Below are 27733 nucleotides of genomic sequence, written 5' to 3'. Positions count from 1 at the left end.
GCCCACTGGGTCACGGGTTGAGTGCCTTACTTATCGGGCGATCCTCTACGACCCGAAAAGGTCTTTTCGTTTTACCCGGTATAATCGATGCTGATTTTACAGGGGTCATATCTATTATGGTATGGACCCCCCTGCCACCAATTCATATACCCAAAGGAGAAAAAATTGGACAACTGGTCCCCTTTAAATCAGCTGTGCCCACAGCTGGGAATCAGATAAGAGGGGCTGGGGGTTTTGGATCAACAGGCCAGGCTGACATTTATCTGGCAATGGATATCAGCAAGGCAAAACCAACAGAACGGGTAACACTAAAAGAACCTGGTGGGAAAACGTGCGTGGTCATTATGCTGATTGATACTGGAGCAGACGTTACAATAATCAGTCAAGCAGCGTGGCCTCATTCGTGGCCATTGGAGATCCCCCCTACGCCCATTTTGGGGGTCGGGGGAATACAGACCACTAAAATCAGTACAAATGTGATTTGTTGCAAATTGCAGGATGGGAGTACCTGTACAGTAAGACCATATGTGATGCCTGTCCCCATTTGTCTACTGGGGAGAGATGCATTAAGTCAATTAGGGGCACGTTTGGTAACTAACAGTGAGGGTTTTTAGAGGCGGCCATTGATGAAGGGCGACCAATCCTAAAACTAACCTGGAAAACAGAAACCCCAGTTTGGGTTGATCAATGGCCGCTGTCTGCAGAAAAAATCGCCCACCTTGAAAGCTTGGTACAGGAGCAACTGGAAAAAGGTCATACTGAGCCCACAACAAGCCCATGGAACACCCCAATATTTACTATTCCGAAAAAAAGTGGCAAATGGCGTTTGTTACATGACCTTCGAAAAATCAATGAGGTCATGGATGATATGGGAACCCTACAACCAGGGCTCCCATCCCCCAATATGATCCCTAAAGATTGGGACATTTTAATCATTGACTTAAAAGATTGTTTCTTCACCATCCCTTTGCACCCTGATGACTATCAGAAATTTGCTTTTTCGGTGCCATCAGTGAACAAAGCTGCACCTATGAAACGCTATCATTGGGTTGTGTTACCACAGGGGATGAAAAATTCACTGACAATGTGTCAAATGTATGTGGCCTGGGCACTTGCTCCTGTGCGAAGGAATTTTCCAAATTTGATTATATACCATTATATGGATGACATTCTAATAGCAGGGAAACAATTGGATAAAAACCAATTGATTAATACACTGCAGACTGAACTAGCAAAAGGTGGATTGCAAATAGCCCCAGAAAAGGTACAACAGGAGGAAAATTGGAAGTACCTTGGGTGGGAAATTACCAAAACAACTGTTAGACCCCAAAAACTAGAAATTCGTGTGAATATCAGTACTTTAAATGATGTACAAAAACTGTTGGGAGACCTCAATTGGGTGCGAACCCTGTGTGGTCTCACCAGTGCTGAATTGGCACCTTTGATGCAATTGCTAAAGGGAGGAGGCGGTGCAGATGCCCCCCGCACATTGACACAGGAAGCTGAGCAGGCATTGAAACACCTGAGTACCAAAATAGCTATGGCATACACTCACCGTTGGGACCCAGATTACAGTATTGGAGTATTGGTTATCAATCACGATCGCCACCCCCTGGCATTAATTATGCAGTGGGTGACTGACAAGGATCCTCTACATGTGCTGGAATGGATCTTTTTGCCTATGCAACCAAAACGTACCATCACTACGAAAGTAGAGGCCATAGCACAACTTGTAATGAAAGGAAAGCAGAGGGTTGTAGAGATAGCAGGCGTCGAACCTGCTTTTTTGGTTATTCCACTGGTTGCAGAGTATCTACAATGGGCATTACAAAATTCCATACCATTACAAGTTGCGTTATTGGATTATAGGGGCAAGTTGAAGGTACATCTACCCCCTCACAAATACTTCTCTGTGCTGCAATTGGGTCAATGGGAAGAATTACCAAAAAGGTCAGAACGTCCGGTCAGTGGTGTCACCGTTTTTACAGATGCTGGAGGCAAAGCTCAAAAAGCAGCACTAACATGGCTAGACAATGGGAAGTGGCATGATGTAATTTTATCTGACATTCAAGGGTCTACACAACAATTAGAATTGCGAGCTGTGGTGGAGGTCTTCAGGCGATGGAACACAGCACCTGTTAATGTGGTATGTGACTCTTTATATGTCGTAGGGATTGTCCAGAGGATGGAGCGTGCTCTGCTCAAAGAGATAGCTAATGAACAACTATACCAACTTTTTCATGAATTATGGCTTTTGCTGACAGAGCGACTGCATCCATATTTCATCACACATATCCGTAGTCACACAGGACTCCTGGAAGGCTTAGCTGAAGGCAATGCTCGGGCAGACAAACTTGTCGCACCTGCCTGGGCTGCGCCTTCAATTGATCGCTTCGCTCAAGCACAACGATCCCATGCCTTTTTCCATCAATCTGCTAAGGTACTGCGGCGTCAGTTTGGGCTACGCAGTGTAGATGCACGTGGGATAGTCCAGTCCTGTCCAGACTGTCAACATCTTGGGGGTGGTTTAGCACCTGGTGTCAACCCCCGCGGTACTGGACCGTTGGAGATATGGCAAATGGATGTAACACACATCCCCGAATTTGGACGGCTGAAATATGTCCACGTGAGTGTTGACTGTTTGTCCCTTGCTACCTGGGCTACAGCACAAACAGGCGAATCCAGCAAACACGTTCAACGACACATGCATTCTGCTATTGCAGCCCTGGGCATTCCACAGACGATTAAAACGGACAATGGCCCAGGCTATGTGGCACGTGCCACGCAGGACTTTTTCCAACTGTGGGGTATAACACATGTAACAGGTGTCCCACATTCACCAACGGGACAAGCTATTGTGGAGTGCATGAATCAAACTCTGAAACGCCTTTTACAAAAACAAAAAGGGGGAGAGCCAGGGCTATCTCCTCCTGACAGGTTGTGTAAAGCGCTTTATGTACTTGCCACAGGACTACTCTGTACCTCCAGCGGTAAAACATGGTGCAGGGTTAAAGGGAGGTATGGAGGCTTTTCAGAAAGAACAGGAACAAGCCAAAGTGATGGTAAAAAATGGGGTGACTGGTGTGTGGGAAGGTCCAATGAAATTAATAACGTTGGGTCGAGGGTATGCATGTGTTGTTACAGATACAGGAGCCAAATGGGTACCAGCTAAGTGGGTGAAGCCGTGGCTACAAAAACAACCTGAACTACAGGAGCCAACTCAGGACCTGCCTCGGAACACTGACCTCTCGAGAGATCCAGTGCCCTGACTGTGGGAAGTGTGAAAAAAGGTTTGCGTGGGAGGTATAGAAAAGGGAGCAAAAGGCGCAGTCATGATGAAGCAAGGGGTTGTTTTTTCTGTGTTAAGCCTGCTTTGGATCCTGGACCTGACAAAAGGTCATCAACCGATAGTCCTTCCACCGACACCGTGGAAGGGGAGTCACAACGTTTGGGTGACTCTGATGCGGAGCTTGAACCAGACGCAGTTTTGTGCCTCCTTAGCTCAGCCTGAACAACCCTTTCATACATTTCTAGTGGGGGTCCCCTTAAACAGATCTGAAAGTAAGGAGATAGTGGCAGGGTTGAATGTGCTGAAACAGAGCCTCTGTGAGAATGCAATGAAATGTGGCGAACATTGGGATTTATGGGACGATAGCTTGCCTGTCAGTCCCTTAGAGCCCCAAGAACTTGACATCCTAGGAACTTTAGAGGCAGAATCCTGTGTGTTTTTCAATTACACAGAGGGATCAAACATTTATCAGAACGACATAAAGAGATTACAAAATGTCACACCCAGTAATCCATTGTGGCAAAATGAATCTATCTGGTGTGCAAACGTAGGGCGCAGTCGAACAGAGCCAGCACCGGATTTGGCCATGCCTAGAAAATTACCAGAAGGTTTATTCCTAATTTGTGGAGATAGGGCTTGGCCAGGGCTGCCCAGTAAGAAACTGGGAGGTCCGTGTACCATAGGTAAATTAAGCTTACTAATGCCTACACGAAAGGTCATATTAAACCACACTAACCTACACAAGATTAAAAGAAGTGTCACTACCTTAGGGAAAGAATGTAAAGATGAGGTAGAACTATGGTCTAGGACCAAAGTAGTTCTTTCTTCTATTTTTGCACCGGGTGTTGCTGCTGCACAAGGACTAACACAATTGCGAAATTTAGCTTGCTGGGTTGCAAAAAGAGCTGATCAAACTTCTAGAATTTTAGGAACATTAGCCAATGATGTAGATAGTATCCGACATGCTACCTTACAAAATAGAGCTGCTATAGATTTTTTATTATTAGTGCACGGTCACGGATGTCAGGAGTTTGATGGGATGTGTTGCATGGATCTGAACGATCATTCCAAGTCAATTCATAAGCAGATCAAAGAGCTCATGGATGCCACAGAGAAAATACGGGAACAGCATGGGTTCCTGGATGACTGGTTGGGTAATTTGGGAATTGGAGGGTGGCTGGTCGGATTGATTAAAATGCTATTGATGGGATTGTTTGTGATTTGTATTATCATCCTTGTATTACCGTGTTTATTCTCCTGCTTGCAAAGGGCCCTGCAGCGGACAATAAACACGGCCTTTCTGGCTCAAGAAAAGAAAGGGGGAATTGTAGAGGGGTTTTTGGAGCAGAATGGTCATGTAATGAGCCAGAAGTATGAGAGTATGGAGTGAAGGCCTAGCTGCGTGAGAAGATTCATGTAGCTAGTGTCAACAAGCCGACCTTGGAGAGATGAGGAAAAACAGCAGCTGAGCAAACAAGAATTGAGGGAGTAGCCGGTGGGAGCCGAACACAGAGGAGAAGAAACAAGAACTGATGGAGCCAATTAAGGAAGGACCAGTGGCAGAGCAGTGACCAATCAACACATCAAAGAAGAGTATGTTTAGTAATATTAACGAATAGCAATGCACATGCTTACAGCCAGGGAAAGTACAAAATGTATAAAAGGGACAGCTTATGCTTAATAAACGTCTTCACTTTGATTCACACTGGATTTTGTGGAGGCGTGTTCCTTCTCCTCAATGGCATATTATAGGCTTGAAATATATTTGTTAATTATTTTGTTTTAACTTAGTCATATGAAATGGTTGTTGAGCCACTGGAAGATATTTATTACCAATATATAAATTAATTTAAAATTTAAGTTTCTATTCTATCTTCATTGAGACAGAACCATCTAAAGTAAAGTTGTTATACAACATATGTATATCAGATAAAGGTTTTTTTCCTCCACAGTTGCCTTTATTTTTTTAATAAAAAAAGAAAGGAAGTCACTTCAAGCTGCAGAAAAACATGTCAGTTTTCAACCTGAAAAATAAAACATTGATAAAGATATTAAGATCTGAAAATTTATTCATACTTAACCACAGGCTTTGTTATATGCTTCACCTATAAATATTTATCAGAAAAAATATAAAAGGGAATTATTTAATAATCTACTTCTCCACTTTATATTTTGGTAGTGTTGTTTTTCACAATTGACTTTGAAGTCTCTTGGTACAAAAATTCTCTTTCTCCAGTCTTCGAGCATCCAAACAAAGGAGTCCATATTCCTTAACAATGGCACAGCCCCGGTGCTGGCTCTCGAGATCAGCCACACAGTACAGGTTAAGGGTGACAAGGGAAAGTGTTTGCCTGCAAGTAAAGTTGCCTATAATCATATCCAATGATAAGTGGCTCTGAAATAAGCACTCAAAGAAACTTTGGTCATGGACCTATGACCTGAACTATAAACAACAAACAGCAAAAGTACCAAGGAAGCTATTTACTCCCATACAGACAGATGATTGTTCCTTTGATACAGAAAAACAAAGTTTCCCTTTACCATGGTGAATAAAACACCAGATGTCCATCTTTATCTTCCATCCATATTCACTGAAAATGAAGTTGTCTAAATATAATAAATAGGTTTTTGGCTTGCAGCAAATGAAAACATTTTACTTTGGAGATCTCTGAAGAGGTTTTAGCCACAAGCCAATATTCCTCAGAAAGAAAATTTTATTTAGCCAAATATTTATATCTCATTTTTGGAGGATAGTGAGTTATGAACTATTCAAACATGTTTAAGCTAAAGATGTGTAATAATTAGAACAGCCAAATAGGTGTTAATAATTCATTGGATGGAGAACAGAAAGAAATTGAGGGTGAAAAATGATTAATAGAACTTCTCATCATAATCTTAGAAAAGATATTGATCTGTAAACTGCACAATCAAAATACATAATATGACAGAAATGGAACATGAAGCATATTCAAATTATTCTGATATACTAATTCAGAAAATGCACAGCACCCATGGGTGACATTTTTTAAAAATCAGTTTTACCATTTACGGCTCCTTATGGCTAGAATTCTGAAAGATGTTCAGCCACAGAGTCCAGATGCTTACAAGTATCTAGGTCCCTAACTCGTTCTGAAATCCAAAGATAGATAGGCTCCTGACTTCCGTCTTGGATCTTCATCTAACATCCTATAGATTTGCACACTCTGTGCAGAGCACTTGGTAAAATTTACATTTTCATAGCTGTTCTAGAAATAGAAAACTTTTTGTTTTCACTACTTCAATAAATACACAATAAGTACACGTACAAATCCTACTCAGCTTTTTAACACCCAGCAGTATATCATTGCATTTAATATTCTGTTCCAAATTTCAATAAACACCTATAAGTTAGTAAAAACATGCATTTCAGATATTTACTGACAATATGTATGCAATTAAAAGTCAGGTTTGGTCATGTGGGCACCTAAATTAGGTTACTTCTCTCTCACTTGTCCCATACATGCAATGTGTATTGCTTAATAAGCCATTGGATTTCAGACATTTTCGATTTTGACCCTTTTTAAATGCTCTGTTAGATTGCCTACCATCTGGCAGTGCTTACTCTTGATACCACATTCCCTTTGCATTACAGAAGTGTGTTTTTTATAATTATATCTTAGATGTATGCAACACTAGAATTCCCAAGCTGGCAATAAATGGGCTGAGGGGACAATTTGGGCAAAGTATCTTGTTACTAGGTCTATGGTGACAGTATGTTCAATTGCATCAGATGCATTCTCAACAGAAAGCTGCCAACCTGCCCAAGTCATGGGAAATAGAAAATGTGCATACAATTACTTTTTTTTTAATTATTACAAGGTATTTATTTACAAACTCCAAGACACTATGAAGAATACCTAGGCTAACTACTCCCTGCTAGTTTGAAGTAACAGCTCAGTATCTCCTAGCTAACAGACTCAGTAAGAATAAAAAAACTGCATAGCAGAGCTAACAAATTTTTTTAAAAAAATCAATGCATCATTTCCATTTATATAAAGGAATTCATTATATCTTCAGGAAGGGATGTAGGAGGGGGAAGGAAAAACAGAATGAGGGAAAAGAGAAGTTGTTTTCCAAAAAAAAAAAAAAAACCCAAACCAAAACCAACTACGCAACTGATCTGTCAGGGACTACATCACCATGCTCTTGCTAACTTTCACAAGAGAATTGCAAGTTGTCTATAGCAGGATTTCGCTACCTGAAAATTAGACCGTAAGAAATGCTATAAATAAAAACTATCAAAAGCAGGATTCAGTATTTAGAGATTCACCTAAATAACAGTTTCCATAAACAATGGGGACACAGCTCTGAAAAACAGGAAATCTCTGAAGTATACTTGGTAAGGTGGGTAACAAGAAAGGTACCCAATTATTAACTGAAGCTTGAGGTATATGCTTTATTTATTTTACTACTTACGTTTTGTTTCCAAGTTTTTGTCTGACAGACTAATCCCTAGTTGGAGCAAGGAAATCTTTGCTTTACTGCTGAGCTTTTCTGGCAGTGAAGACAAGGTGAACCAGAGTGACAGACAAGCTTGGCTGTGTTATCTTCACTGAGAAATCAAGTGCAAACAAGCACATATGCAGCCATCCCAAGGAACCTGTAGCCCAGGATGTGTTTTGGGAACCCAGAAGCTTGCAAGTATGTACCGTCAGGCAGTAATAGGATGTTTTAGGGGGTAGTATTGCCTATTACTGGTTTCATAGTAATTTCTCTACCAGACAGAAATCATAAGTCCTCCTGGAATGAACAATTAGACAAAAGTCACTCAAGAGCCTGATGGAAAACCTCTCAGTAGTCATGTGAAAGCTTGATTGCATCCCCATGGTTTTCCACCCATACTCTTATTCCATCTCCTGGGTAGAGTTGGATAGATCTTACTGTATATATCTTATAAAGGTTCTATATATTGTCCATAGCTTTGACCTAGAGCAAGTTAGAATAATCATTTATCATTAGGATCCTATGATATATTACCCTAAATTTACTGCAGTCTACAGATTTGTTTAAAGTTCAGATCATATCAGAACAACACTGCATATTGCTTCAGTCATGCCAAAGAGAGGTGTTGCTTTGAGGATCTGGTAAGTTATTGTAAGATACAACAGAACCAGCCAAGGAAACATCAATACTTCAATACTTTACTCTGCTGACAGGAGAGAAAAATCTGGAGGCAACCAGAATATGCTACGTATAGAATTTGAAGATTTGATATCGTGAGGGCACATTTTATTTCTGTGGGGTTCTTCACATACTGAAGGTTCAGCACAAGCATAAGCTTCAGTGGATTGCAGACTAAGAACTGAATGAAAAAGCACAATAATACCTAAAAAAAACCCATGCAGTCAAAGCAAATTTATGTATATTGGCTATTTTAAATTACATAATTTTAAAAAAAAAAAACTTATTCCTGACAGTAAGAGACTTGACTATCATTTTCTATATTAAACTAGCTTTGACTGTGAGCATAAAGCAATCTGTGTTTTTTCAGCTGAAAGCAAAATATCCTAATAAGATTTTTTTAATAAATATGACATTTTTAGAGATAGAAAATGTATTAATGTCAGCAGCACACTAAATTCCAATAGTGTATCAAATTATTTGTTAAATAACATGCTTCATTAGATAAGACATCCACATAAACAGCACAGAAGTTAATAAAATAAAACCAAAATTATATTCTTAGCTACATGCTGCAACTCCAGTTGTGAGAATTTCACTGGCATAAATAAGAATGGGTTTGGGGTTTTTGTTTTGTTTTTCTATATAATTGAAACAGACTCCATTTCTTTTGTAATCAAATTAATATTTCCAGAACACAAGTTTACTCTAGACTTGTTCTGGTTGCATTGCAAACCAAGGCAATAAGATTATTTCAAAACATTGTGCAGATTGCCTGAATCTCACTATCAACAGATTAAAAGATATTAGCAGAGATTTTATGGAAGCTAAATGACAGTGTCCTTAAGGTAGTACTGACATTGACTCCAGCTGATACAGTTTTTGGTCATTAACATACCTTACTATGTGTCTAGAATGAGCCCTCCTATAATTAGAGCTGAATACACTATGGTTTTTAAAATTAAATCATGTCCCTGTGAAAGAATCAGGGAATAGACAGCTAAAGGACTTTCAAGCAATTAACGAGAACTATACTGTCAGGTTAAAAATTAAACATTGCAAAGTAGGTTAAGAGATTTTTCTCTCTCAAAAATTGTATGTTGACATAGAAAATGGCTCTCAGGTATACTATGCAGAGGTGAGAATGGATACCGCTAATTTACAACCAAATGAAGTAAGTTTATTGATTTTCATAACTCAAACTGAGCCTTCAAACCAGCCTCTCAAAAAAGCTGACAAAGTTTAATTAAATATTAGTGTCACCGATCTTAGGTAGACAGAAATGCAGAGGTAAAGATTCATACTTTTTAAGTGACCTCTGATTTCATAAGTCTCTGTTTCTGAGTACTCTAAAAAACTTACCCCAGACTGAACAATCAGAAACTGAGCCACTCAAATTTTAGCTTGATTATATAATCATAAAAAAGCCTAAGCAACTTATCAAATATTATGCACTTTTTTATTCAGCTTTGTAGTCACCAAAACACTCAAACAAAATCCTAAACCCAGACCTTTATTTACTATTTCATGCTTTTACATAGTATTCCAATTCACAGTTCCCTCCATCCACTCAAGTCCAAGAAACCTAATATAAAGAAAAACCTTTTACTGACATGATTATAAGAATTGCTTATTTTGATGAGCTAACAAATAAAGTGCCAGTACACATTCAAAAATATGTAGTCTTGCTAAAATAATCAATGGCAATAACAGAATCAGTACTTTTTTCCCCATGAGCCCAAGCATGATGCTGATCTCATGAGATCTAAATTTTGATATGTGTATATACAGAGATAATATTAATCGAGTGCTTTTTTCTCACTACAGTCAAAACAAAAAAATCAGAAAATTGAAGAGGAATTCTCATGATATTGAGCATCCCAGGTCAAAGTTTAAAGAGACTTATATAACACCCCCAAAATATCATCTTTTAGATTACCCATAGGAATTCTGTAATGTTTTGGTTTGGTTTGTTGTTTTGGTTTTTTTTAAACATATCTCAAAATCATAGTGAATACATTTGCCTTTATTTAGATTGTGAGGAAGTTGAATATTCTAAAATTAAGCATCCTGCAGAAAAAATGTACTTGTGTACTTCTTCATAGGTGCTGTTGGTAATCTTCAAAACATCCCAAGTTAAAATAAAAGAACCTCAAAGAACTGAGGAATTATTTGAGTTACACTTACTGAGCTCTTTCTCTGCTGTAAACATTACTCTATGTTCAAGTATACAACATATCTAAAGTTTGAAAAAAAATGCAGTGAATGGACTGTTATTCCAGGACTAGAATGGACATAATAAAAATTGGGAAATGTTCAACATATATATGAGCTCAAACTATACATTAGTATTCTGCATTATCCAGAGACAGAAGGATGTCTTATCAATAAAATGAATTGCTTTCCTTGCACAAATAAAGGCATAAACCTTCCCACATCCCCTAGAGGACTGGAAGGTGAGTAGCTGCTGCACCAACCTCAGGTGGACTTGGCTGGCTTTCTTTTGTGGTTCTTGAAGAAAATTTCAGAGGACAAAAACACATGACCCTCATGAGCCCAAAAGCACAACATACACTTCTACATAGCCATTTTCACTAATACATGCTTATAACTGGTACAAAAAGAAACACCAGTAGCTAGCTTTAGTCAACTAGATTTCATTACAAGTTAATCGGTGACAGTCAATGATAAGACGTTATTCAGTATTAAAAATAATAGGAACTGAAGATGATAACGAACCTAATGCATTTCTGGCCCATATTCCACATCAAAGCATTTCCAATAGAATATTTTGTTGCTTATTTTTGGTCCTGCTTCCTAAACATCTAATTTCGATGTTTCTTGCTGCAATTTCACCCCATTACTTCTATGTAATTTCTTTCCTCTTTGTAACATCCATTTATGCATTTGAGGACTGTTATCATATTTCTCTTCAGCCTACCTTCATGGGAGTTGCATTTTACCTGGGGAACTATTATAAAGCTTAATATATAATGTACTGTCAGAAATAATTTTTGGACATTATAAATGCATTGTTTAGATTAATGTTACAATTTTGTCATTTTATCCACTGGGGCATTTACAGAAGTAAAGTACAAAAATTGTTGGAATGTAGCAAATAAAAAGCCAAGCATTACTAATAATCTTTTTAATACTAAACAGTTCTCTCTGTTTAGTCATGTACAAAAAGTGAATGCTCATGTAATAGGAATAGTTTAACTGTACAAAGTTTTTCTTTAATAGAAATAAAAATTATAATCACCACAATAGTATTTGAAAATGATACATGAAAGATAGCCCTAGCTAAAACTGTGCTTCAGTCATAAAAACATAAATAAATAAAAGAAATCGGTTTGTGCAAGGAAAGTATACAGTATAATTATAAATCCTGATTATCAGTTTATTAGCACATAATTCAAAAGTCTCAATACTGTAAGAGAACCTCATGACAAATTCTGAGCAATAAGACTGAGATGACTACCTGTCCTGGTTTGGCCCAAACCAGGCCAATTAGTCTTAGAGAAATCAAGGTCACTGCTAAATTCCTCACTGCTTACAAGTGAAGAGCCAAAGGGGGAGTCGCACCTGCAGAGAGGAGCAGACAGGGCAGGTGACCCAAGATTGACCAACAAGATATTCCATCCCATACAAGTTATTCTCACTTTCCTATTTATCACTAACCCACTACCTCCTGGAGGTGGGGCCCAGGAGGGAGGGGCCCTCCTGTCTCCCACTGATTGGTACCAGCTTTGCCAATTCTCCAGTTAAAAGCCTGCAGGTGTGATGGCAGGGAGAGTTACTGTATTTTCCCCTCTGCCTGTGCTAGGAGAGCTACTGCATTTTCCCCTCTGCCTGTGCTAGGAGAGCTACTGCATTTTCCCCTCTGCCTGTGCTGGGGGGAGCAACTCTGCCTGAGGAGGATTTCCAAGCTCTTGATCTTGGTTTTGTATATATTTGATTATTTCTATTATTCTTATTATACTTTTTTTCATTATTATAGTTTATAAAAGCTGTTTTAACTTTCCAACCTGTAAGTCTCTCTCCCTTTTCCCTTTCCATTAGGGTGGGGGGGGGAGAGGGAGAGGGTTAACAGAGAGCATCTGCCACTGGCTTAATAGCTGGCCCAGCTTTAAACAGTGACAGATTTATTGGTGCCCAATGTGGGGCTCAAGAGAAGCTCCAACAGGTTGCTCTGATAAGTTGACTCCTGGCTCTGATGGGAGGAGACCCAGAGAGCTCAGCTGAGAGAATATGAGATTTCTTCCTTTGAGATTTAGGAGGGGTTGGAAATTAAAACAGATAGTGAAGATAGTGATGTCATTTTTGAATGCTGTGTTATCTCATCTTTTTATGGAGTTTCTTTCACAGTTGAGTATTGCAATGATGCCTTACCTGCCGTGGGCACTGTGTTATTGCTTGCTTCTTATGAATGTTTACATGCAGTTTAGCAGTGGGCGCTGGTCGAAATGTATTGTTTTGGTATGGGGTTTGATACTGATTTATGCTGTGATAAACTGGGCAGTTAATATTCCGATCTCTTATCTCTATGACACAATGATGGGCAGCTTTAATCGCGAATCAGTAGCAGCGACTTCATCTGCACGCTCCGGGCGTCCTTTAGCTGATTGTGTTAATGATTACACTTCCAGTTTTACTTCGGGAAATAGTACCTTCTCCTTTTTTGCCAAGCTGATTCCACGAGATTTTGCGAAATTAGGATGGTGCTGTCTAGGTGGCATGTTTTTATTTTTGTTTGTCCTGAATGTGTTTCTGATGTGGGATAAGATCAAATATCGGTGCAGGGACAGTTGTAGGTGTTATGCAGCCACCTCAGATCACAGAATCACAGAATGTTAGGGATTGGAAGGGACCTCGAAACATCATCTAGTCCAATCCCCCTGCCGGAGCAGAATTGCCTAGACCATATCACACAGGAACGCGTCCAGGCGGGTTTTGAATGTCTCCAGAGAAGGAGACTCCACAACCTCTCTGGGCAGCCTGTTCCAGTGTTCGGTTACCCTCACTGTAAAGAAGCTTTTCCTCATATTTGTGTGGAACCTCCTGTGTTTCAGCTTGTACCCATTGCCCCTTGTCCTGTCAAGGGATGTCACTGAGAAGAGCCTGGCTCCATCCTCGTGACACTTGCCCTTTACATATTTATAAACATTAATGAGGTCACCCCTCAGTCTCCTCTTCTCCAAGCTAAAGAGACCCAGCTCCCTCAGCCTCTCCTCATAAGGGAGATGTTCCACCCCCTTAATCATCTTCCTGGCTCTGCGCTGGACTCTCTCTAGCAGTTCCCTGTCCTTCTTGAACTGAGGGGCCCAGAAAATCCTACAGCGTGTGCTGCCGCTACAGCCACTAAACCCACTGAAACCTCGGCAGCCTGCACCACAGCTACTACACCCCCCGTGACAGCCACTGCATCTACTCAGACCCCAGCATCTATCAAATCTGTACCAATTGCTCCTGTAACCAGGAAGAAATACCAAAAGAAATCAGCTTGTGAAGAGAAGGATGATGACTCAGAGCCTTCTAAGGCAGAGCTATCATATGACCCAGGTGAGGGCCCTTCTCAGGCAGAGTTAGGGCCTGACACAGATGGGGGTTTCCTTGATCGTCCTTTTAAAGCAGACCCATCACAGAAGAAAGGTCCTTCTAAAGCAGAACTATCACAAGAGGAGGACTCGGACGTAGAGATAACCTACCACTCCTTATCCCTGAAGGACCTGAGAAATATAAGGAAAGACTTCAGCCGTTATGAGGGTGAACCTATTATTACCTGGTTGCTCCAATGCTGGGATAATGGGGTGGATAGCATGCAATTAGATGGCAGAGAAGCCAGACAGTTGGGATCCCTGTCCAGAGATGGTGGTATTGATAAGGCGCTCGCAAGAAAGTCAAACACTATCAGTCTCTGGAGGCGACTCTTGTCAGCTGTAAAGAGCAGGTATCCCTATGAAGATGATGTTATGAGCCACCTAAGCAAATGGACCACTATAGAAAAAGGTATTAACTACCTTAGAGAACTAGCTGTGCAAGAGATCATTTATAGACACCCACGGGACATTGTAGATCCTGTAAATCCTGATGAAGTGGAATGCAACCGATCCATGTTCCGGAAGGTTGTGAAGAATGCTCCACCGACATAGACCCATACATTGTCAATATTAGTCTGGGGAGAAGATGATATGGCACGTTCTACTGTGGGTGAAATGGCTAACTGTATGCGACAGTATGAAGATAGTATTTCTTCCCCACTGCAGGCATGCATCTCGGCTGTGGAAAAACTGACTAAGGAAAACAAGGACTCATTTAAACAACTCTCAGACAAACTGTCCAGGATCGAGAATAAACTTGACTCTCTACCTACACAGGCGCACGTTGCAGCTGTTAGGAGAAAACGCTCTCCTGCAGGACTGGCTCAAAGGAAACGGAACACATCACGAGATATCCTGTGGTTTGCCCTGTGTGGTTATGGGGAGGCCTGGCAAACTGACTATATCACACTCCCTCAAACCCGCCAGGGTAAACGCTATGTGCTTACCATGGTGGAGGCGACCACCGGATGGCTGGAAACATACCCTGTGCCCCATGCCACTGCCCGGAACACTATTCTGGGCCTTGAAAAGCAAATCTTGTGGCGACACGGCACACCAGAGAGAATTGAGTCGGACAATGGGACTCATTTCAAAAACAGTCTCATAGACAACTGGGCCAAAGAGCGTGGCATCGAATGGGTATATCACATCCCCTATCATGCACCAGCCTCTGGGAAAATTGAACGGTATAAGGGGCTGTTAAAAACTACCCTGAAAGCAATGGGGGGTGGAACCTTTAAAAACTGGGATAAGCATCTGGCACAAGCTACCTGGTTAGTTCACACCAGGGGATCTATCAATCGAGCTGGCCCTGCTCAGTCAGACCTTCTACATACAGTAGAAGGGGATAAAGTCCCTGTGGTGCATGAAAGGAATCTATTGGGAATAACTGTCTGGGCTCTTCCTGCAACGGGCAAAGGTAAACCCATTTGTGGGATTGCTTTTGCTCAGGGACCTGGATGTACTTGGTGGGTGATGTTGCAAGATGGTGAAGTCCGATGTGTCCCTGAAGGTGATCTGATTCTGGGTGAGACTACTTAATTCTGAACTGTATGTTGTTGCTGCATAAGTGTCTTTCAGGTTAAGACAGTGGTGATGAGACCGGAGCTAGCTGCAAGTGGTGTCCAGTAACCTCCTCGAGACTGACATTTTGAACCTGCAACCCGTGGGCATGAACTGTGACAAAACTCATACCATGTCTCCTGCCCTGAGAGACTGCTAGCCAGATGGAAACCCACAATCCTGAACCAAATGAACTTGATGAACTTTTTGCATAAAGATGAATCATAAACTAGTGATATGTGTATATATATATTTGAAAATGAAAAGGTAGTGGTGATCTGAGTATGATGTGAATGGTGTGGAATAAGGGGTGGAATGTCCTGGTTTGGCCCAAACCAGGCCAATTAGTCTTAGAGAAACCAAGGTCACTGCTAAATTCCTCACTGCTTATGAGTGAAGAGACAAAGGGGGGGTTGCACCTGCAGGGAGGAGCAGACAGGGCAGGTGACCCAAGATTGACCAACAAGATATTCCATCCCATACAAGTCATTCTCACTTTCCTATTTATCACTAACCCACTGCCTCCTGGAGGTGGGGCCCAGGAGGGAGGGGCCCTCCTGTCTCCCACTGATTGGTACCAGCTTTGCCAATTCTCCAGTTAAAAGCCTGCAGGTGTGATGGCAGGGGTACTACTGCATTTTCCCCTCTGCCTGTGCTGGGGGGAGCAACTTTGCCTGAGGAGGATTTCCAAGCTCTTGATCTTGGTTTTGTATATATTTGTATATACTTGATTATTTCTATTATTCTTATTATACTCTTTTTCATTATTATAGTTTATTAAAACTGTTTTAACTTTCCAACCTGTAAGTCTCCCTCCCTTTTCCCTTTGGGTGGGGGGGGGGGGGGGGGGGGGGGGGGAGAGGGAGAGGGTTAACAGAGAGCATCTGCTACTGGGTTAATAGCTGGCCCAGCTTTAAACTGTGACACTACCTTTAGAATCCAAAACTATACATATTTCATACACCTGCACTACCAGTGACATAATGTATCCATTAAAACCCACACTAATTTGTAACTGATCTATTTAATATAAACCAACAATTTATATACTTAATTTTACATACATATATCTATATCAATTACACTTAAGTATGATACAACACATTTTGTCTTCATCACATATAACATTACTTTCAAACTCTACTGCTCTGTATAAACCTAAGTATGTAACAGCTCACAAAAAGATAAATCTCATTAGCTTCAACTGAGACATTAGAGACGTGATAAAAGAGAGGGACAAAGTGCTTACCTTAAGCTGCTTAAGATATAAATGATAGGTATAACACGTAGAGTGAAGATTGGTCCCAAGGAAGAACAGGTTTTAAATCAATACATGCACAAACTTTAAATATGTATATGAGCTGCACATATAAATTAGAGTCTACCACATCAGGGTGACTTCTGGTGGTCAAAGGCAGGTCCAAAAGATACATACAAATTAAAAAGAAAGTTGATATATAAGGCAAGCGTAAGTCCAAAATTGAGAGAAGTATAATAAAAAATGAGGCACACTAATATGTTGCAATTATGACTTACACTTTGGCACATACTTAACTGAAAAATTAAGCTGCATCTGTGCATGACAACATGGATGGGTTGCATAAAACTGCACAAAATAAGAGAATATTTTTAATAGCAACAGACAGAAAAATATTCTTCTGTAAGTACCTAGATGTACATATGCAAATATTATTGTGTCTTTCACCATGATTAAAACCCATTAAAACCTGACATTAAATTTACTTACAAGGTAGCATCAGTAGAGCTTTATATGATTTTTTTTTTTTCCAGGTTGGAAGAGACCTCTGGGATCATCGAGTCCAACCATTAAAAAAACATTAAAAAAAACAAAAAACAAAAACCATTTATAAAGGTTTATATGATAAATCTCATAGGTTTACATGATAACCCTCAAATGTGTATATAAAAAGATTTTGAAACTGGAATGCCACATGAAAAAAAAAAAATCTGGCATACCTTTACTATTCACTATGCTCTGAAATTTTCTGTTCAAGTTTTAGAATTAACTCTGCTTTTACTTTTCTGTTATCATTAAAATAAGGCTTTGTGCTCGTTGAATAGATGAGAAGTTACCCAGAGAGATTCTCCCAATATAAGATGGTAATAGTTTATTGCTATTGTTGCAAATTGGTTCATACTTTATATTCATCTATACAGGAAAAAGACCTTCAGCATTGCCTGCATTGCACCTCCTTATCCACTGCTCTGCCAGATAACTCCACATCACATTCTTACTTCACTTCATCTTGAAGCCAATTAAAATTTCTGTCCTACTCAGTCTTTCTCATACATTGCTCTTTCTTCTCAAAAGATGCCTCTCCCTCGTGACTCTGGAGGTAGTAACTCTGATTTCTTTTTAGAACGCTTACTACAGATGCCCTAACTGATGTGGTAATAAAAACAAGATTTCCATAACAGTGCAAGTTTCTCTGTGTACTCATAGACAGGGAGGGAGAGAGATGCCACAGGGCTGGACCCAACAGTCCAGGCATGTGCAAGCAAGTCCTCTGAGCATTAATGAAACTCCTGATGTGCCTAAGGACACTGAGTAATTAATTGTCTTAAAAATCAGCCACGTACATTTCCATTAATACCAGAAGGCCGTAACATATAAAAGCTACTCAAAGCCCAGGTCCACTGCAACTCTGCTATGAAATGAGTGAAACACGTATGGCAGCAGCAGAGCCATGTGCAGTTGCTTGCATCTTCCGTTGGCTTCATGGCCACGGGGCTGGCTCGATGATGCTCTCCCGCAGGCTCATTCTGCACACAAGCAGGGATGACCAGAGGCACTTGATATCTCACAGAAAGCATGCAGGACTTCAATAAACTCTAACCAAAACATTGACAATAAATTTACTTTTGTGAGTCATGCAATTACACAGAATTATTGTCCAAGTTTAGAGACGTAGTAATCACAGCTGTGAAGAGATAAACAGAGGTCTTTTGCTGGGTTTGATGTGCATTAGGTGCTCAGTTTACATAACAGCTTCCAAATTAGACATTAACCTTAGAAGACTGGGAAGAGACAACCAGTAACAAAATGGTCCCCTTGTAGAAAAATTATGGAATACTTATTGAATTTAATTCGCCAACGGTGTATCTGTCTGATGAAGAGCAAATTCTTCCCTGAAACACAGGCAGGACGAAGAGCCATAAAACTAGAGACCAAGCCCCGCAAGGATGGGAGTAACCGATTCACAGAGCACTGATTTTACAGACACAGCTTCCACACTGTTAATACCAAAAAGGGGGAGCGGGAGGGTGCAGGGATGCTGCCCGCCCTCCCCCCAAATGACGTAGCAAAATATTGCTCGGTGTGTAGATAAACATACTAAGTTTTATAAAAATCATGAGAACGAGGTCAATAAATGTAACTAAATGCATCAAAGTATCCCAGCAAATGCATACAAGCATTCAGAACTAGGAAAAAAAAAAAAAAATCAGAATCCACAGGAGCCTGTACCAGAATTTTCCCATATCTTACATGGTTAACCCAATATTCTCTTAAGTGTGCCTATATTTAAAATTTACTGTGATGTTCATTTTCATATGTGCTACAAACACCCTAATAACAGCTAAAATTTACAAACTTACCCTAAATCTTCCCATTTGGATATCATAAAATATTCAGCTTTTTACCTTTTTCTTGTTATTTTGATAAAAATGTAGTTCTTTGCCTTGGTGGTATCAACATTAACGCAGTAAACTTAGAATACCTGTCTCTCTGGAAGCTTTAAGGCTTGTCTATATACAAGTATTACACTGTTACAAAATCACATGCAAAAATAAATCAAAACAACTCCACCCTTATATATGCATTTATTCTGGTACAGACACACTTGTCAGGAGGCACTTACTAACATTGTCCTTATTCCCATATAGGAAGATGAATATAATATTTAGTACAACTTCTTTACATGTTTCTATAAAGACTGCCACCCAAAAAGAGTATTACCATTATACAGTTGCAATTATTTCAGGAGAAATGACACAAACATCTCTCATTTCTCACTGAAAAAGTCCTACTGGCTAAAAAATTGGGTCAGGATCAGGCCACATCATCCCAAGACTAATGAAAGACTATGAACTTTATTTAAAAAACAAACACCTCCATTCTAATAAAATAAAAACATCATAAACTCCCCAGAAAATACAGTTAATTTAAGAATATGCAGATGACAGTAAGTAAACATATGCTATGATCTCTAAACCTTCCCACAGGAAACATTAGGACAGAATTAGAAGATATTTGTGTAATGAAACAGAATCAACATACCTATCACCTATTTCACATATCAGCTTAAAAAGTTACATGGCGCAAAATATGATGCATTACCTTCTATTGCCCAAAACATCATTTGGTTGTGTACCTCACCTAGAATCCAAGCTTACAATATAACGAGGGAATTTACTCACAAGAATAATCTCATTCATTTTAATGGAATTCTCACGTGAATAAAGTTACTCATGCACACATGCGGGTAAATAAGAGCCTATCAGACCCCCCCCTAATCCCCTATACATGCTACCACAGCACTAGATGTGACCTGCTATGTCCCTCTCCAGCTGGCAGAAAGGGAGTGGGTGGATTCTTGGCTCTCTAGCCCCTTAATGCACCTGCTAGTGCAGCTGAGCTGGCATGCGAGGGGGAAAAGGTACTCCAGGAAAAGAACGAGTGCAGCTTATTGCCTCCAAAGAGCCAGGAAAAAGAAGGGATTTGAAGCGTGATTTCAAGTCGTAACTGAGTGATACCCTGCTCCTCTGCTCTCAGGCTCGACTGCAAGGTGCTAGCACAGTTCACTGCATGACACTCCACTCTGAATAGTCCCACAGAAACTTGGACTTTGGAAGTATTTCTTCTCATTCCCTCTTGAAGCATGTTCTATTTAAGCTACTTTTTCTTAGAAGATCCATGTAACTATTGAACATTCTGGATTTTCCTTTTTTAAAAATGGTTTTCGATGTGATTCACTTATTGTATACACGCAGGCTGTTCAATTCAAGCCGTTGATCAAATATGCTTAACACCACCGATAGTTCTTCAGCAAATATCGTAGAGTGTAAAATTTACAAAAGCATATAGCCAGCTAGCATATATAGCAAAATTAAATAATCCTTCATTTAAAATGTAATTTTAAAGGGAAATATATCTTTCCTGGGATTTATTTGCACTGCTTTTCATGCGAATATTCCAATTTTGCATACCTTCAACTTACTGTGACAGCAATGTTCTAATTGAGCATCACATTTACCGCTTTGTCTCTGAAAACATAGCTTCCCACACAGCGTTAGCTTGGATAAAGTTATTTTGCTGCAATTCTGACAAAAACGTGCTTCCTTCATGCGACACCATGAACAAGTGTTTACGCCGGGCATTCAAGAAGGAGTCGGCATGCGCCCAACGCGGCCCCCAGGATTTTAAATAATTACGTTACTGTCGCTGCGTGCACTCCAGCGAGCTCTCCCACCCTTGGGCAGGGCCGTGCCCCGCTCTGGCGGCGCCCCCGCCCTCTCCCTGCCCGACGGACGCAGCCCCGCGGGAGCGGCCGGCGCGGCCCGGGTGCAGCACGCTGGAAAGCGCCGGAACAATCCCCGCGGCCGCCCCACCGGCAGTGCACAGACCGCGGAGGGCAGGGCAACCGCCCCGCGCCGGCTTCCAGACCCTTCCCCGGCGTACAGACGGGGGAGGCAAAGTTTTAGTCGCCAAGCGGGCATCCCCCGTGTGGTCGCGGGAGCCCCGCGCTCACCTGAAGTCGCTGTAGGGATGGATGATCCAGAACCCCGCAGTTTTAACCCTTTCCTGCTCCTTCTCCACCGCCTTCTGGCTGCCGAACATGCGGAGGGAGAATTTGTTGACCCCCGGCTGCAGCATGGAGGTGAACTGCCGCTGCATGAAGCCGTACTGCCGCCGAGGCCCCTCGGCATCCTCGAAGCCCACCACGGGCTCCTCGCCCCCGCCGCCGTCCACTTTGAAGCACACCGAGTTGCCATGGTCCTTCACACCGCCGCCGCCGGAGCTGCTCTGGGCTTTCTCCGCCGGGGCCGCCGGCTTGGCTGGGAAGGCGTTAGCGCTGCTATCGTCCCGGGTGCCGAGAGAGGAGCTGCGCTTCCCAGCCTCCATGCTGCGGGGCGGGCGCGCCCCAGCCGCGGAAGAGCGCGGGGAAGCGTCGCCGCCGCCAGTGCCCTTCAGCGGCGCGGCTGGGCTGGGCTCAGCTCCGCGCCGCCACGCCGACCGGCATGGCCGGGCTGGGCTCAGCTCCGCGCCGCCACGCCGACCGGCATGGCCTGCGCCGCCGACTCTGAGCCGCGCTCCCGCGCAGAGCTGGCACTGCTTCCCCTCGCCCGCCCCCTGCCAGCGGCCGCGCCACACTGCCCGCCTGACATTGAGCGCCCCAGAGTCCTTGAGGGGCTGAGGCGCCCGGGCCGAAAGGAGGGGGAGGAGCGGGCTCTACCCTCAGAGCCGCGGCGCGCGTGGGCCTGGCAGCGGGTCAACATGTGGGCGCGAGTGCGGTGGCGAGCGGGGCGGGGCGGAGCGGGGGGCCCGGCCTCCCTCCCTCCACATGGCAGTGGCAGGCGGTGCCGCCAGCCGGGGTGGCGCTCGGTGCGGCCTGAGGCGACGGTCGCCGGGCGGAGGGGAGGGGTAGGAAGGAGAGGGGCTCCCCGGCAGAGTGCGGGGCCGCCCTGAGGGCCACGGCCGGCGGCCCTGCCTGTTCTTCCAACAGAAATACAATAAAACGAGTGGGTTTGTATTTCACCTTGGGTGAACCGAGCAGCGAGGTGCTGGGTGGTAGTGTGCCTCCACGCTGAGAGCAGGAAATGGTGGCTGGAAATGAAACCGTGGACAGGTCTCACAGGCTTGCCCTTTACACGCAGCCTGTCTCTTGCGAAGCCTGTCTCATGCTTCTCATGGAGCAGATTGATTGGAAGAGAGCAAGAGGCAGGCATCTGCCTGGTAATGGAGCCAAGTGACAGCACTGAAGGTAGCACAGGAATTTTGGGTTCATACTGCGGAAAATGAAATCAGAACCTTTGCTGGTACAGTGTGTGCGCAATAGCGAGAACATTACACAGAATCACAGAATCACAGAATGTTAGGGATTGGAAGGGACCTCGAAACATCATCTAGTCCAATCCCCCTGCCGGAGCAGGATTGCCTAGATCATGTCACACAGGAACGCGTCCAGGCGGGTTTTGAATGTCTCCAGAGAAGGAGACTCCACAACCTCTCTGGGCAGCCTGTTCCAGTGTTCGGTTACCCTCACTGTAAAGAAGTTCTTCCTCATATTTATGTGGAACCTCCTGTGTTCCAGTTTGCACCCGTTGCCCCTTGTCCTGTCAATGGATGTCACTGAGAAGAGCCTGGCTCCATCCTCATGACACTTGCCCTTTACATATTTATAAACATTAATGAGGTCACCCCTCAGTCTCCTCTTCTCTAAGCTAAAGAGACCCAGCTCCCTCAGCCTCTCCTCATAAGGGAGATGTTCCACCCCCTTAATCATCTTCGTGGCTCTGCGCTGGACTCTCTCTAGCAGTTCCCTGTCCTTCTTGAACTGAGGGGCCCAGAACTGGACACAATATTCCAGATGCGGCCTCACCAGGGCAGAGTAGAGGGGGAGGAGAACCTCTCTTGACCTACTAACCACACCCCTTCTAATACACCCCAGGATGCCATTTGCCTTCTTGGCCACAAGGGCACATTGCTGGCTCATGGTCATCCTGCTGTCCGCTAGGACCCCCAGGTCCCTTTCCCCTACGCTGGTCTCCAACAGGTCTGTCCCCAACTTGTACTCATACATGGGGTTGTTCTTGCCCAGATGCAGGACTCTACACTTGCCCTTGTTATATTTCATTAAATTTCTCCCCACCCAACTCTCCAGCCTGTCTAGGTCTTTCTGAATGGCTGCGCAGCCTTCCGGTGTGTCAGCCACTCCTCCCAGTTTTGTGTCATCAGCAAACTTGCTGACAGAGCACTCTATTCCCTCATCCAAGTCATTAATGAATATATTGACTAGAACTGGTCCCAGTACCGACCCTTGAGGGACTCCGCTAGATACAGGCCTCCAACTGGACTCTGTCCCATTGACCACCACTCTCTGGCTTCTTTCCTTCAGCCAGTTCACAATCCACCTCACTACCCGATCATCCAGACCACACTCCCTCAGTTTAGCTGCGAGGATGCTGTGGGAGACTGTGTCAAACGCTTTACTGAAATCGAGATAGACCACATCCACAGCTTTATCATCATCTATCCACTGGGTTATATCCTCATAAAAGGCTATCAAGTTGGTTAAGCATGACTTCCTGTGGAAGACCCTCAGCCTGCAAAGAGCTGTGCTTTACTTGGGGAGCATAAGATTTGCTTGGGAACACTGCATTGAGAATAGTTTTTGCTTGCTTCTAAGATAAAGGAGCCGAGACTAGTTCACAGGGCCTTTTGAGGCATGAAAGAAGTAAACATGTGTTGAAGGTCAGTTCTGAACACAGAGCTGAAAACAGGGAATGGTTGTTGATGTTTTGAGCCCAGGATACTGTGGCTCTTGCCAGAATGGGTGATGAGTGCTTAGCGTGTGAATGTTGATGTTATCTTGAACTGCCTAGTCTGGCTCCTGCATTGTAGCAGCTAAATAGGGTAGTAGCATAACAATAAAAAGCCTTAGGCCTTTCGGCTTCAGGCCCTTGCATCCTCGATCTCAAAGTCTGTGCCTTCCTTGCCGCCCGCCGCAACTTCCCCTTGGTGAAGCCATGTTGACTGCCCCTAATGATCTTCCTATCCTTGATGTGCCTAGAGACAGCACCAAGGACAAGTTGTTCCATTACCTTTCCAGGGATGGAGGTGAGGCTGACCGGTCTATAGTTACCCGTGTCCTCCTTCTTGCCCTTTTTGAAGACTGGAGTGACATTCGCTTTCCTCCAGTCCTCAGGCACCTCTCCCGTTGCCCACGACTTAGCAAAGATGATGGAGAGTGGCCTAGCAATGACTTCCGCCAGCTCCCTCAGCACCCGCGGGTCCATCCCATCAGGGCCCATGGATTTATGGATGTCCAGATTGCTTAATTGGTCCCTGACCCAGCCCTCATCAACCAAGACAGACTCCTCCTCTATCCTGACTTCTTCTGGGGCCTTAGGGGTCCGGGGCTCCTCAGGACACCCTCCAGCAGTATAGACAGAGGCAAAGAAGGCATTCAGTAACTCTGCCTTCTTTTTATCCTCTGTCTCCAGGGCCCCCACCTCATTCATCAGTGGGCCTACATTGCCTCTAGTGTTGGCTTTACCTGCAATGTATTTGAAGAAGCCCTTTCTGTTGTCCTTGACCTCTCTTGCAAGGTTTAATTCCAAGGAGGCCTTAGCTTTCCTAGTTGCCTCCCTACATCCTCTGACAACAGACTTATATTCCTCCCAAGTGGCCAGCCCCTCCTTCCATGATCTGTACACTCTCTTCTTCCACTTGAGTTTGCCCAGCAGTTCCCTGTTTAACCATGCAGGTCTCCTGGTACCCTTTCTTGACTTCCTACCTGCTGGGATGCTCTGATCTTGAGCTCGGAAGAAGCAGTCCTTGAATGCTAACCAACTATCTTGGGCCCCCTTACCTTCTAGTACCCTGTCCCATGGGATTTCCCCTAGCAATTGCTTGAAAAGGCCAAATTTGGCCCTACTGAAGTCCAGGGTTGTGATTCTGCTAGCTATTCTGTTCCTGCCACATGAGATCCTGAACTCCACCATCTCATGGTCACTACAACCAAGGCTGCCCTCAACCTTCACCGCTTCAACCAGACCCTCCTTGTTAGTGAGAACAAGATCCAGCAACGCTCCTCTCCTAGTTGGCTCATCCACCATTTGCATCAGGAAGTTATCATCAATGCACTGGAGGAACCTCCTGGACTGAGGATGGCTGGCTGAGTAGGCCTCCCAGCAAATATCAGGGTAGTTGAAATCCCCCATGACAACCAGGGCCTGTAATTGTGAGACTGCTCTCAGCTGCCTGTAGAAGGCCTCATCAACTTCCTCATCCTGATCTGGTGGCCTGTAATAGACACCCACAACAGTATCACCCATGCCAGCCTGCCCCTTAATTCGTACCCACAAACTCTCAACTCGCTCATGGTCCACCCCTAGATAGAACTCAATACATTCTAGCTGCTCACTCACATAAAGAGCAACTCCACCACCTCTCCTTAGTGGCCTGTCTTTCCTGAACAGGACATAGCCATGTGAGTTGTCCCACCAAGTCTCTGTAATTGCCACTAGATCATAACCCCCCGACCGAACACGGATTTCTAACTCCTCCCATTTATTCCCCATGCTGCGTGCATTGGTGTACAGGCATTTCAGGGAGTGAGCTGAGCACACCGATTTCACCCTAGGGGGATGGGAGGCCTCCTGGTCTACCTCAACACTAGAGCGTTGCCCCAGTGGTGCAAGCCCAGCTACTACCCCATCCCCCTTCGAATCTAGTTTAAAGCTCTCCAAATGAGCCCTGCTAATTCCTGTCCCAGAACCCTTTTGCCCCTACGACATAAACCTTTCCCATGTATTACTGTCAGGTCTGGTGTCTTGTAACAGCCAAAGCCCTGCCTGTAGCACCAGTCTCGTAGCCAGGCATTTATGGAGAGAATCCTACTATTCCATCCCATGTCATCACTCGAAAATGGAAGGAGGGAGGAGAAAACAACTTGCGCCCCAGACTCTTTCACCAACCGTCCTAGGGCCTTGAAGTCTTTCTTCATCCCCCTCAGACTACGGGATGCAGCTTCCTCCCCACCTGTCTGGAAGATCAGCAGCGGGTAGTAGTCTGTGGCCTGCACCAGTTTGGGGAGTTTCCTGGTGATATCCCTGATTCGGGCTCCAGGTAGACTGCAGATCTCCCTGTGATGAGAGTCAGCTCTGCATATTGGGCCCTCAGATCCCTTTAGGAGCGAGTCTCCAACCACTAAAACTCTTTTCTTCCTTGTGGAAGAGGTTGCTATACGCCTGACAGGTTTTTCTGACTGTGGTGAGACCTCTGATATAGGTTGCCTCTCCACCACATCCCCATTGGACTGGCTGTATTCCACCAGGGCCTCATATCTATTTCTAATTCCCCTTGTCTGTGTTGGTCACATGGTAGCAGAAATGCTTTTGCCAAAAGACAAAATTTGTTACATCCTGAACATTACGCTGACTGAAAACGCGTGACCGAGCACGTGAGCATACAGGTGTGTGATGCGTGGGCCGCTGCGCTTGCAGCTGGAGCATGCAGGGGTGCAATTCCTGCTGGGAAGGCACGATGACATGCTGGAGGGTTGTGCCACCACGGACGCCTGCCTATCTTACTATAAAGCGTAAAACGGCAGGTGTACCAAAGTGCGTATATAAGCTTTTCACATATGCCAAGCGGTGATTTTGGTTTTGTTTCTGTGTAAACGGGGATCTGGAGTCCATGTTCAGGTCGCTCCACCTCACATTGAAGTATGTCAGTTATAGTTAAGAAGCCTCCAGGAGACAGAGAAAAGGCTGTTGGACTGGAAGGAAGTAGAAGGTATTTCTAGCTCCCAGATACTGTAAGTAATCTCAAAGGAAATAGGATATGTATGATACGTATTGCCTTGGGTATCTCCACACATGTTATCCTGGGGACATTTGGAAGAGGGGTGGAAGGACACACAAAATCTCAGGGGCACATTAACAATAAAGTATAGTATTTGGGGAGCTGTACAGCGAGGTAGGATCTGAGAGAGCATCGAGTACTTCCAGTTCTGCCAATGGTAAGCAGCTGTTTACAAGCCATGAGTGAGGAGGAGGGCCTTGGTCTCTCTGAAAACTGAAAGATGTTGATATTTACCCCTAAAGGGTGTGAGTTTATTTGGGTTATAGAATGATGGGCAATCAATATCTGCATATGATATCACAAGAGCTATAACATTATGCGTACCTGCAAAAGCATAAAGGCACGTATTACAGCACATATGCATATGTTCTGGGACTCCATTTGGTTTGACATAGGTTTGTTTTTCACAAATTCTTAACACACTTTTCATTTTGCACATTAAAAATATGTTAAGAAAGAATTAGTAAAGTCTCCCAAGCTTGGCTCCGGTATTTTCAATGGTATTTGTCA

At 43.4% G+C, this 27733-nt stretch overlaps 1 protein-coding gene across 1 annotated transcript in view; it reads right to left on the bottom strand.

Annotated features, from left to right (window-relative positions):
* The window catches only part of LOC137675760 (potassium/sodium hyperpolarization-activated cyclic nucleotide-gated channel 1-like), a 379966-nt gene extending 358209 nt beyond the window's left edge, over positions 1-21757 (bottom strand). The window contains exon 1 of the mRNA XM_068421975.1: positions 21384-21757. Coding sequence (XP_068278076.1) covers positions 21384-21757 — 374 coding nt within the window. The remainder of the gene's footprint in view (positions 1-21383) is intronic.
* Positions 21758-27733: the final 5976 nt, after the last annotated feature.

This window comes from Nyctibius grandis, chromosome W (assembly GCF_013368605.1).
Source record: "Nyctibius grandis isolate bNycGra1 chromosome W, bNycGra1.pri, whole genome shotgun sequence".
NCBI lineage: Eukaryota > Metazoa > Chordata > Aves > Nyctibiiformes > Nyctibiidae > Nyctibius > Nyctibius grandis.
Note: the sequence above shows the minus strand (reverse complement) of the source record. Positions and strands in the feature narration are given on the sequence as shown.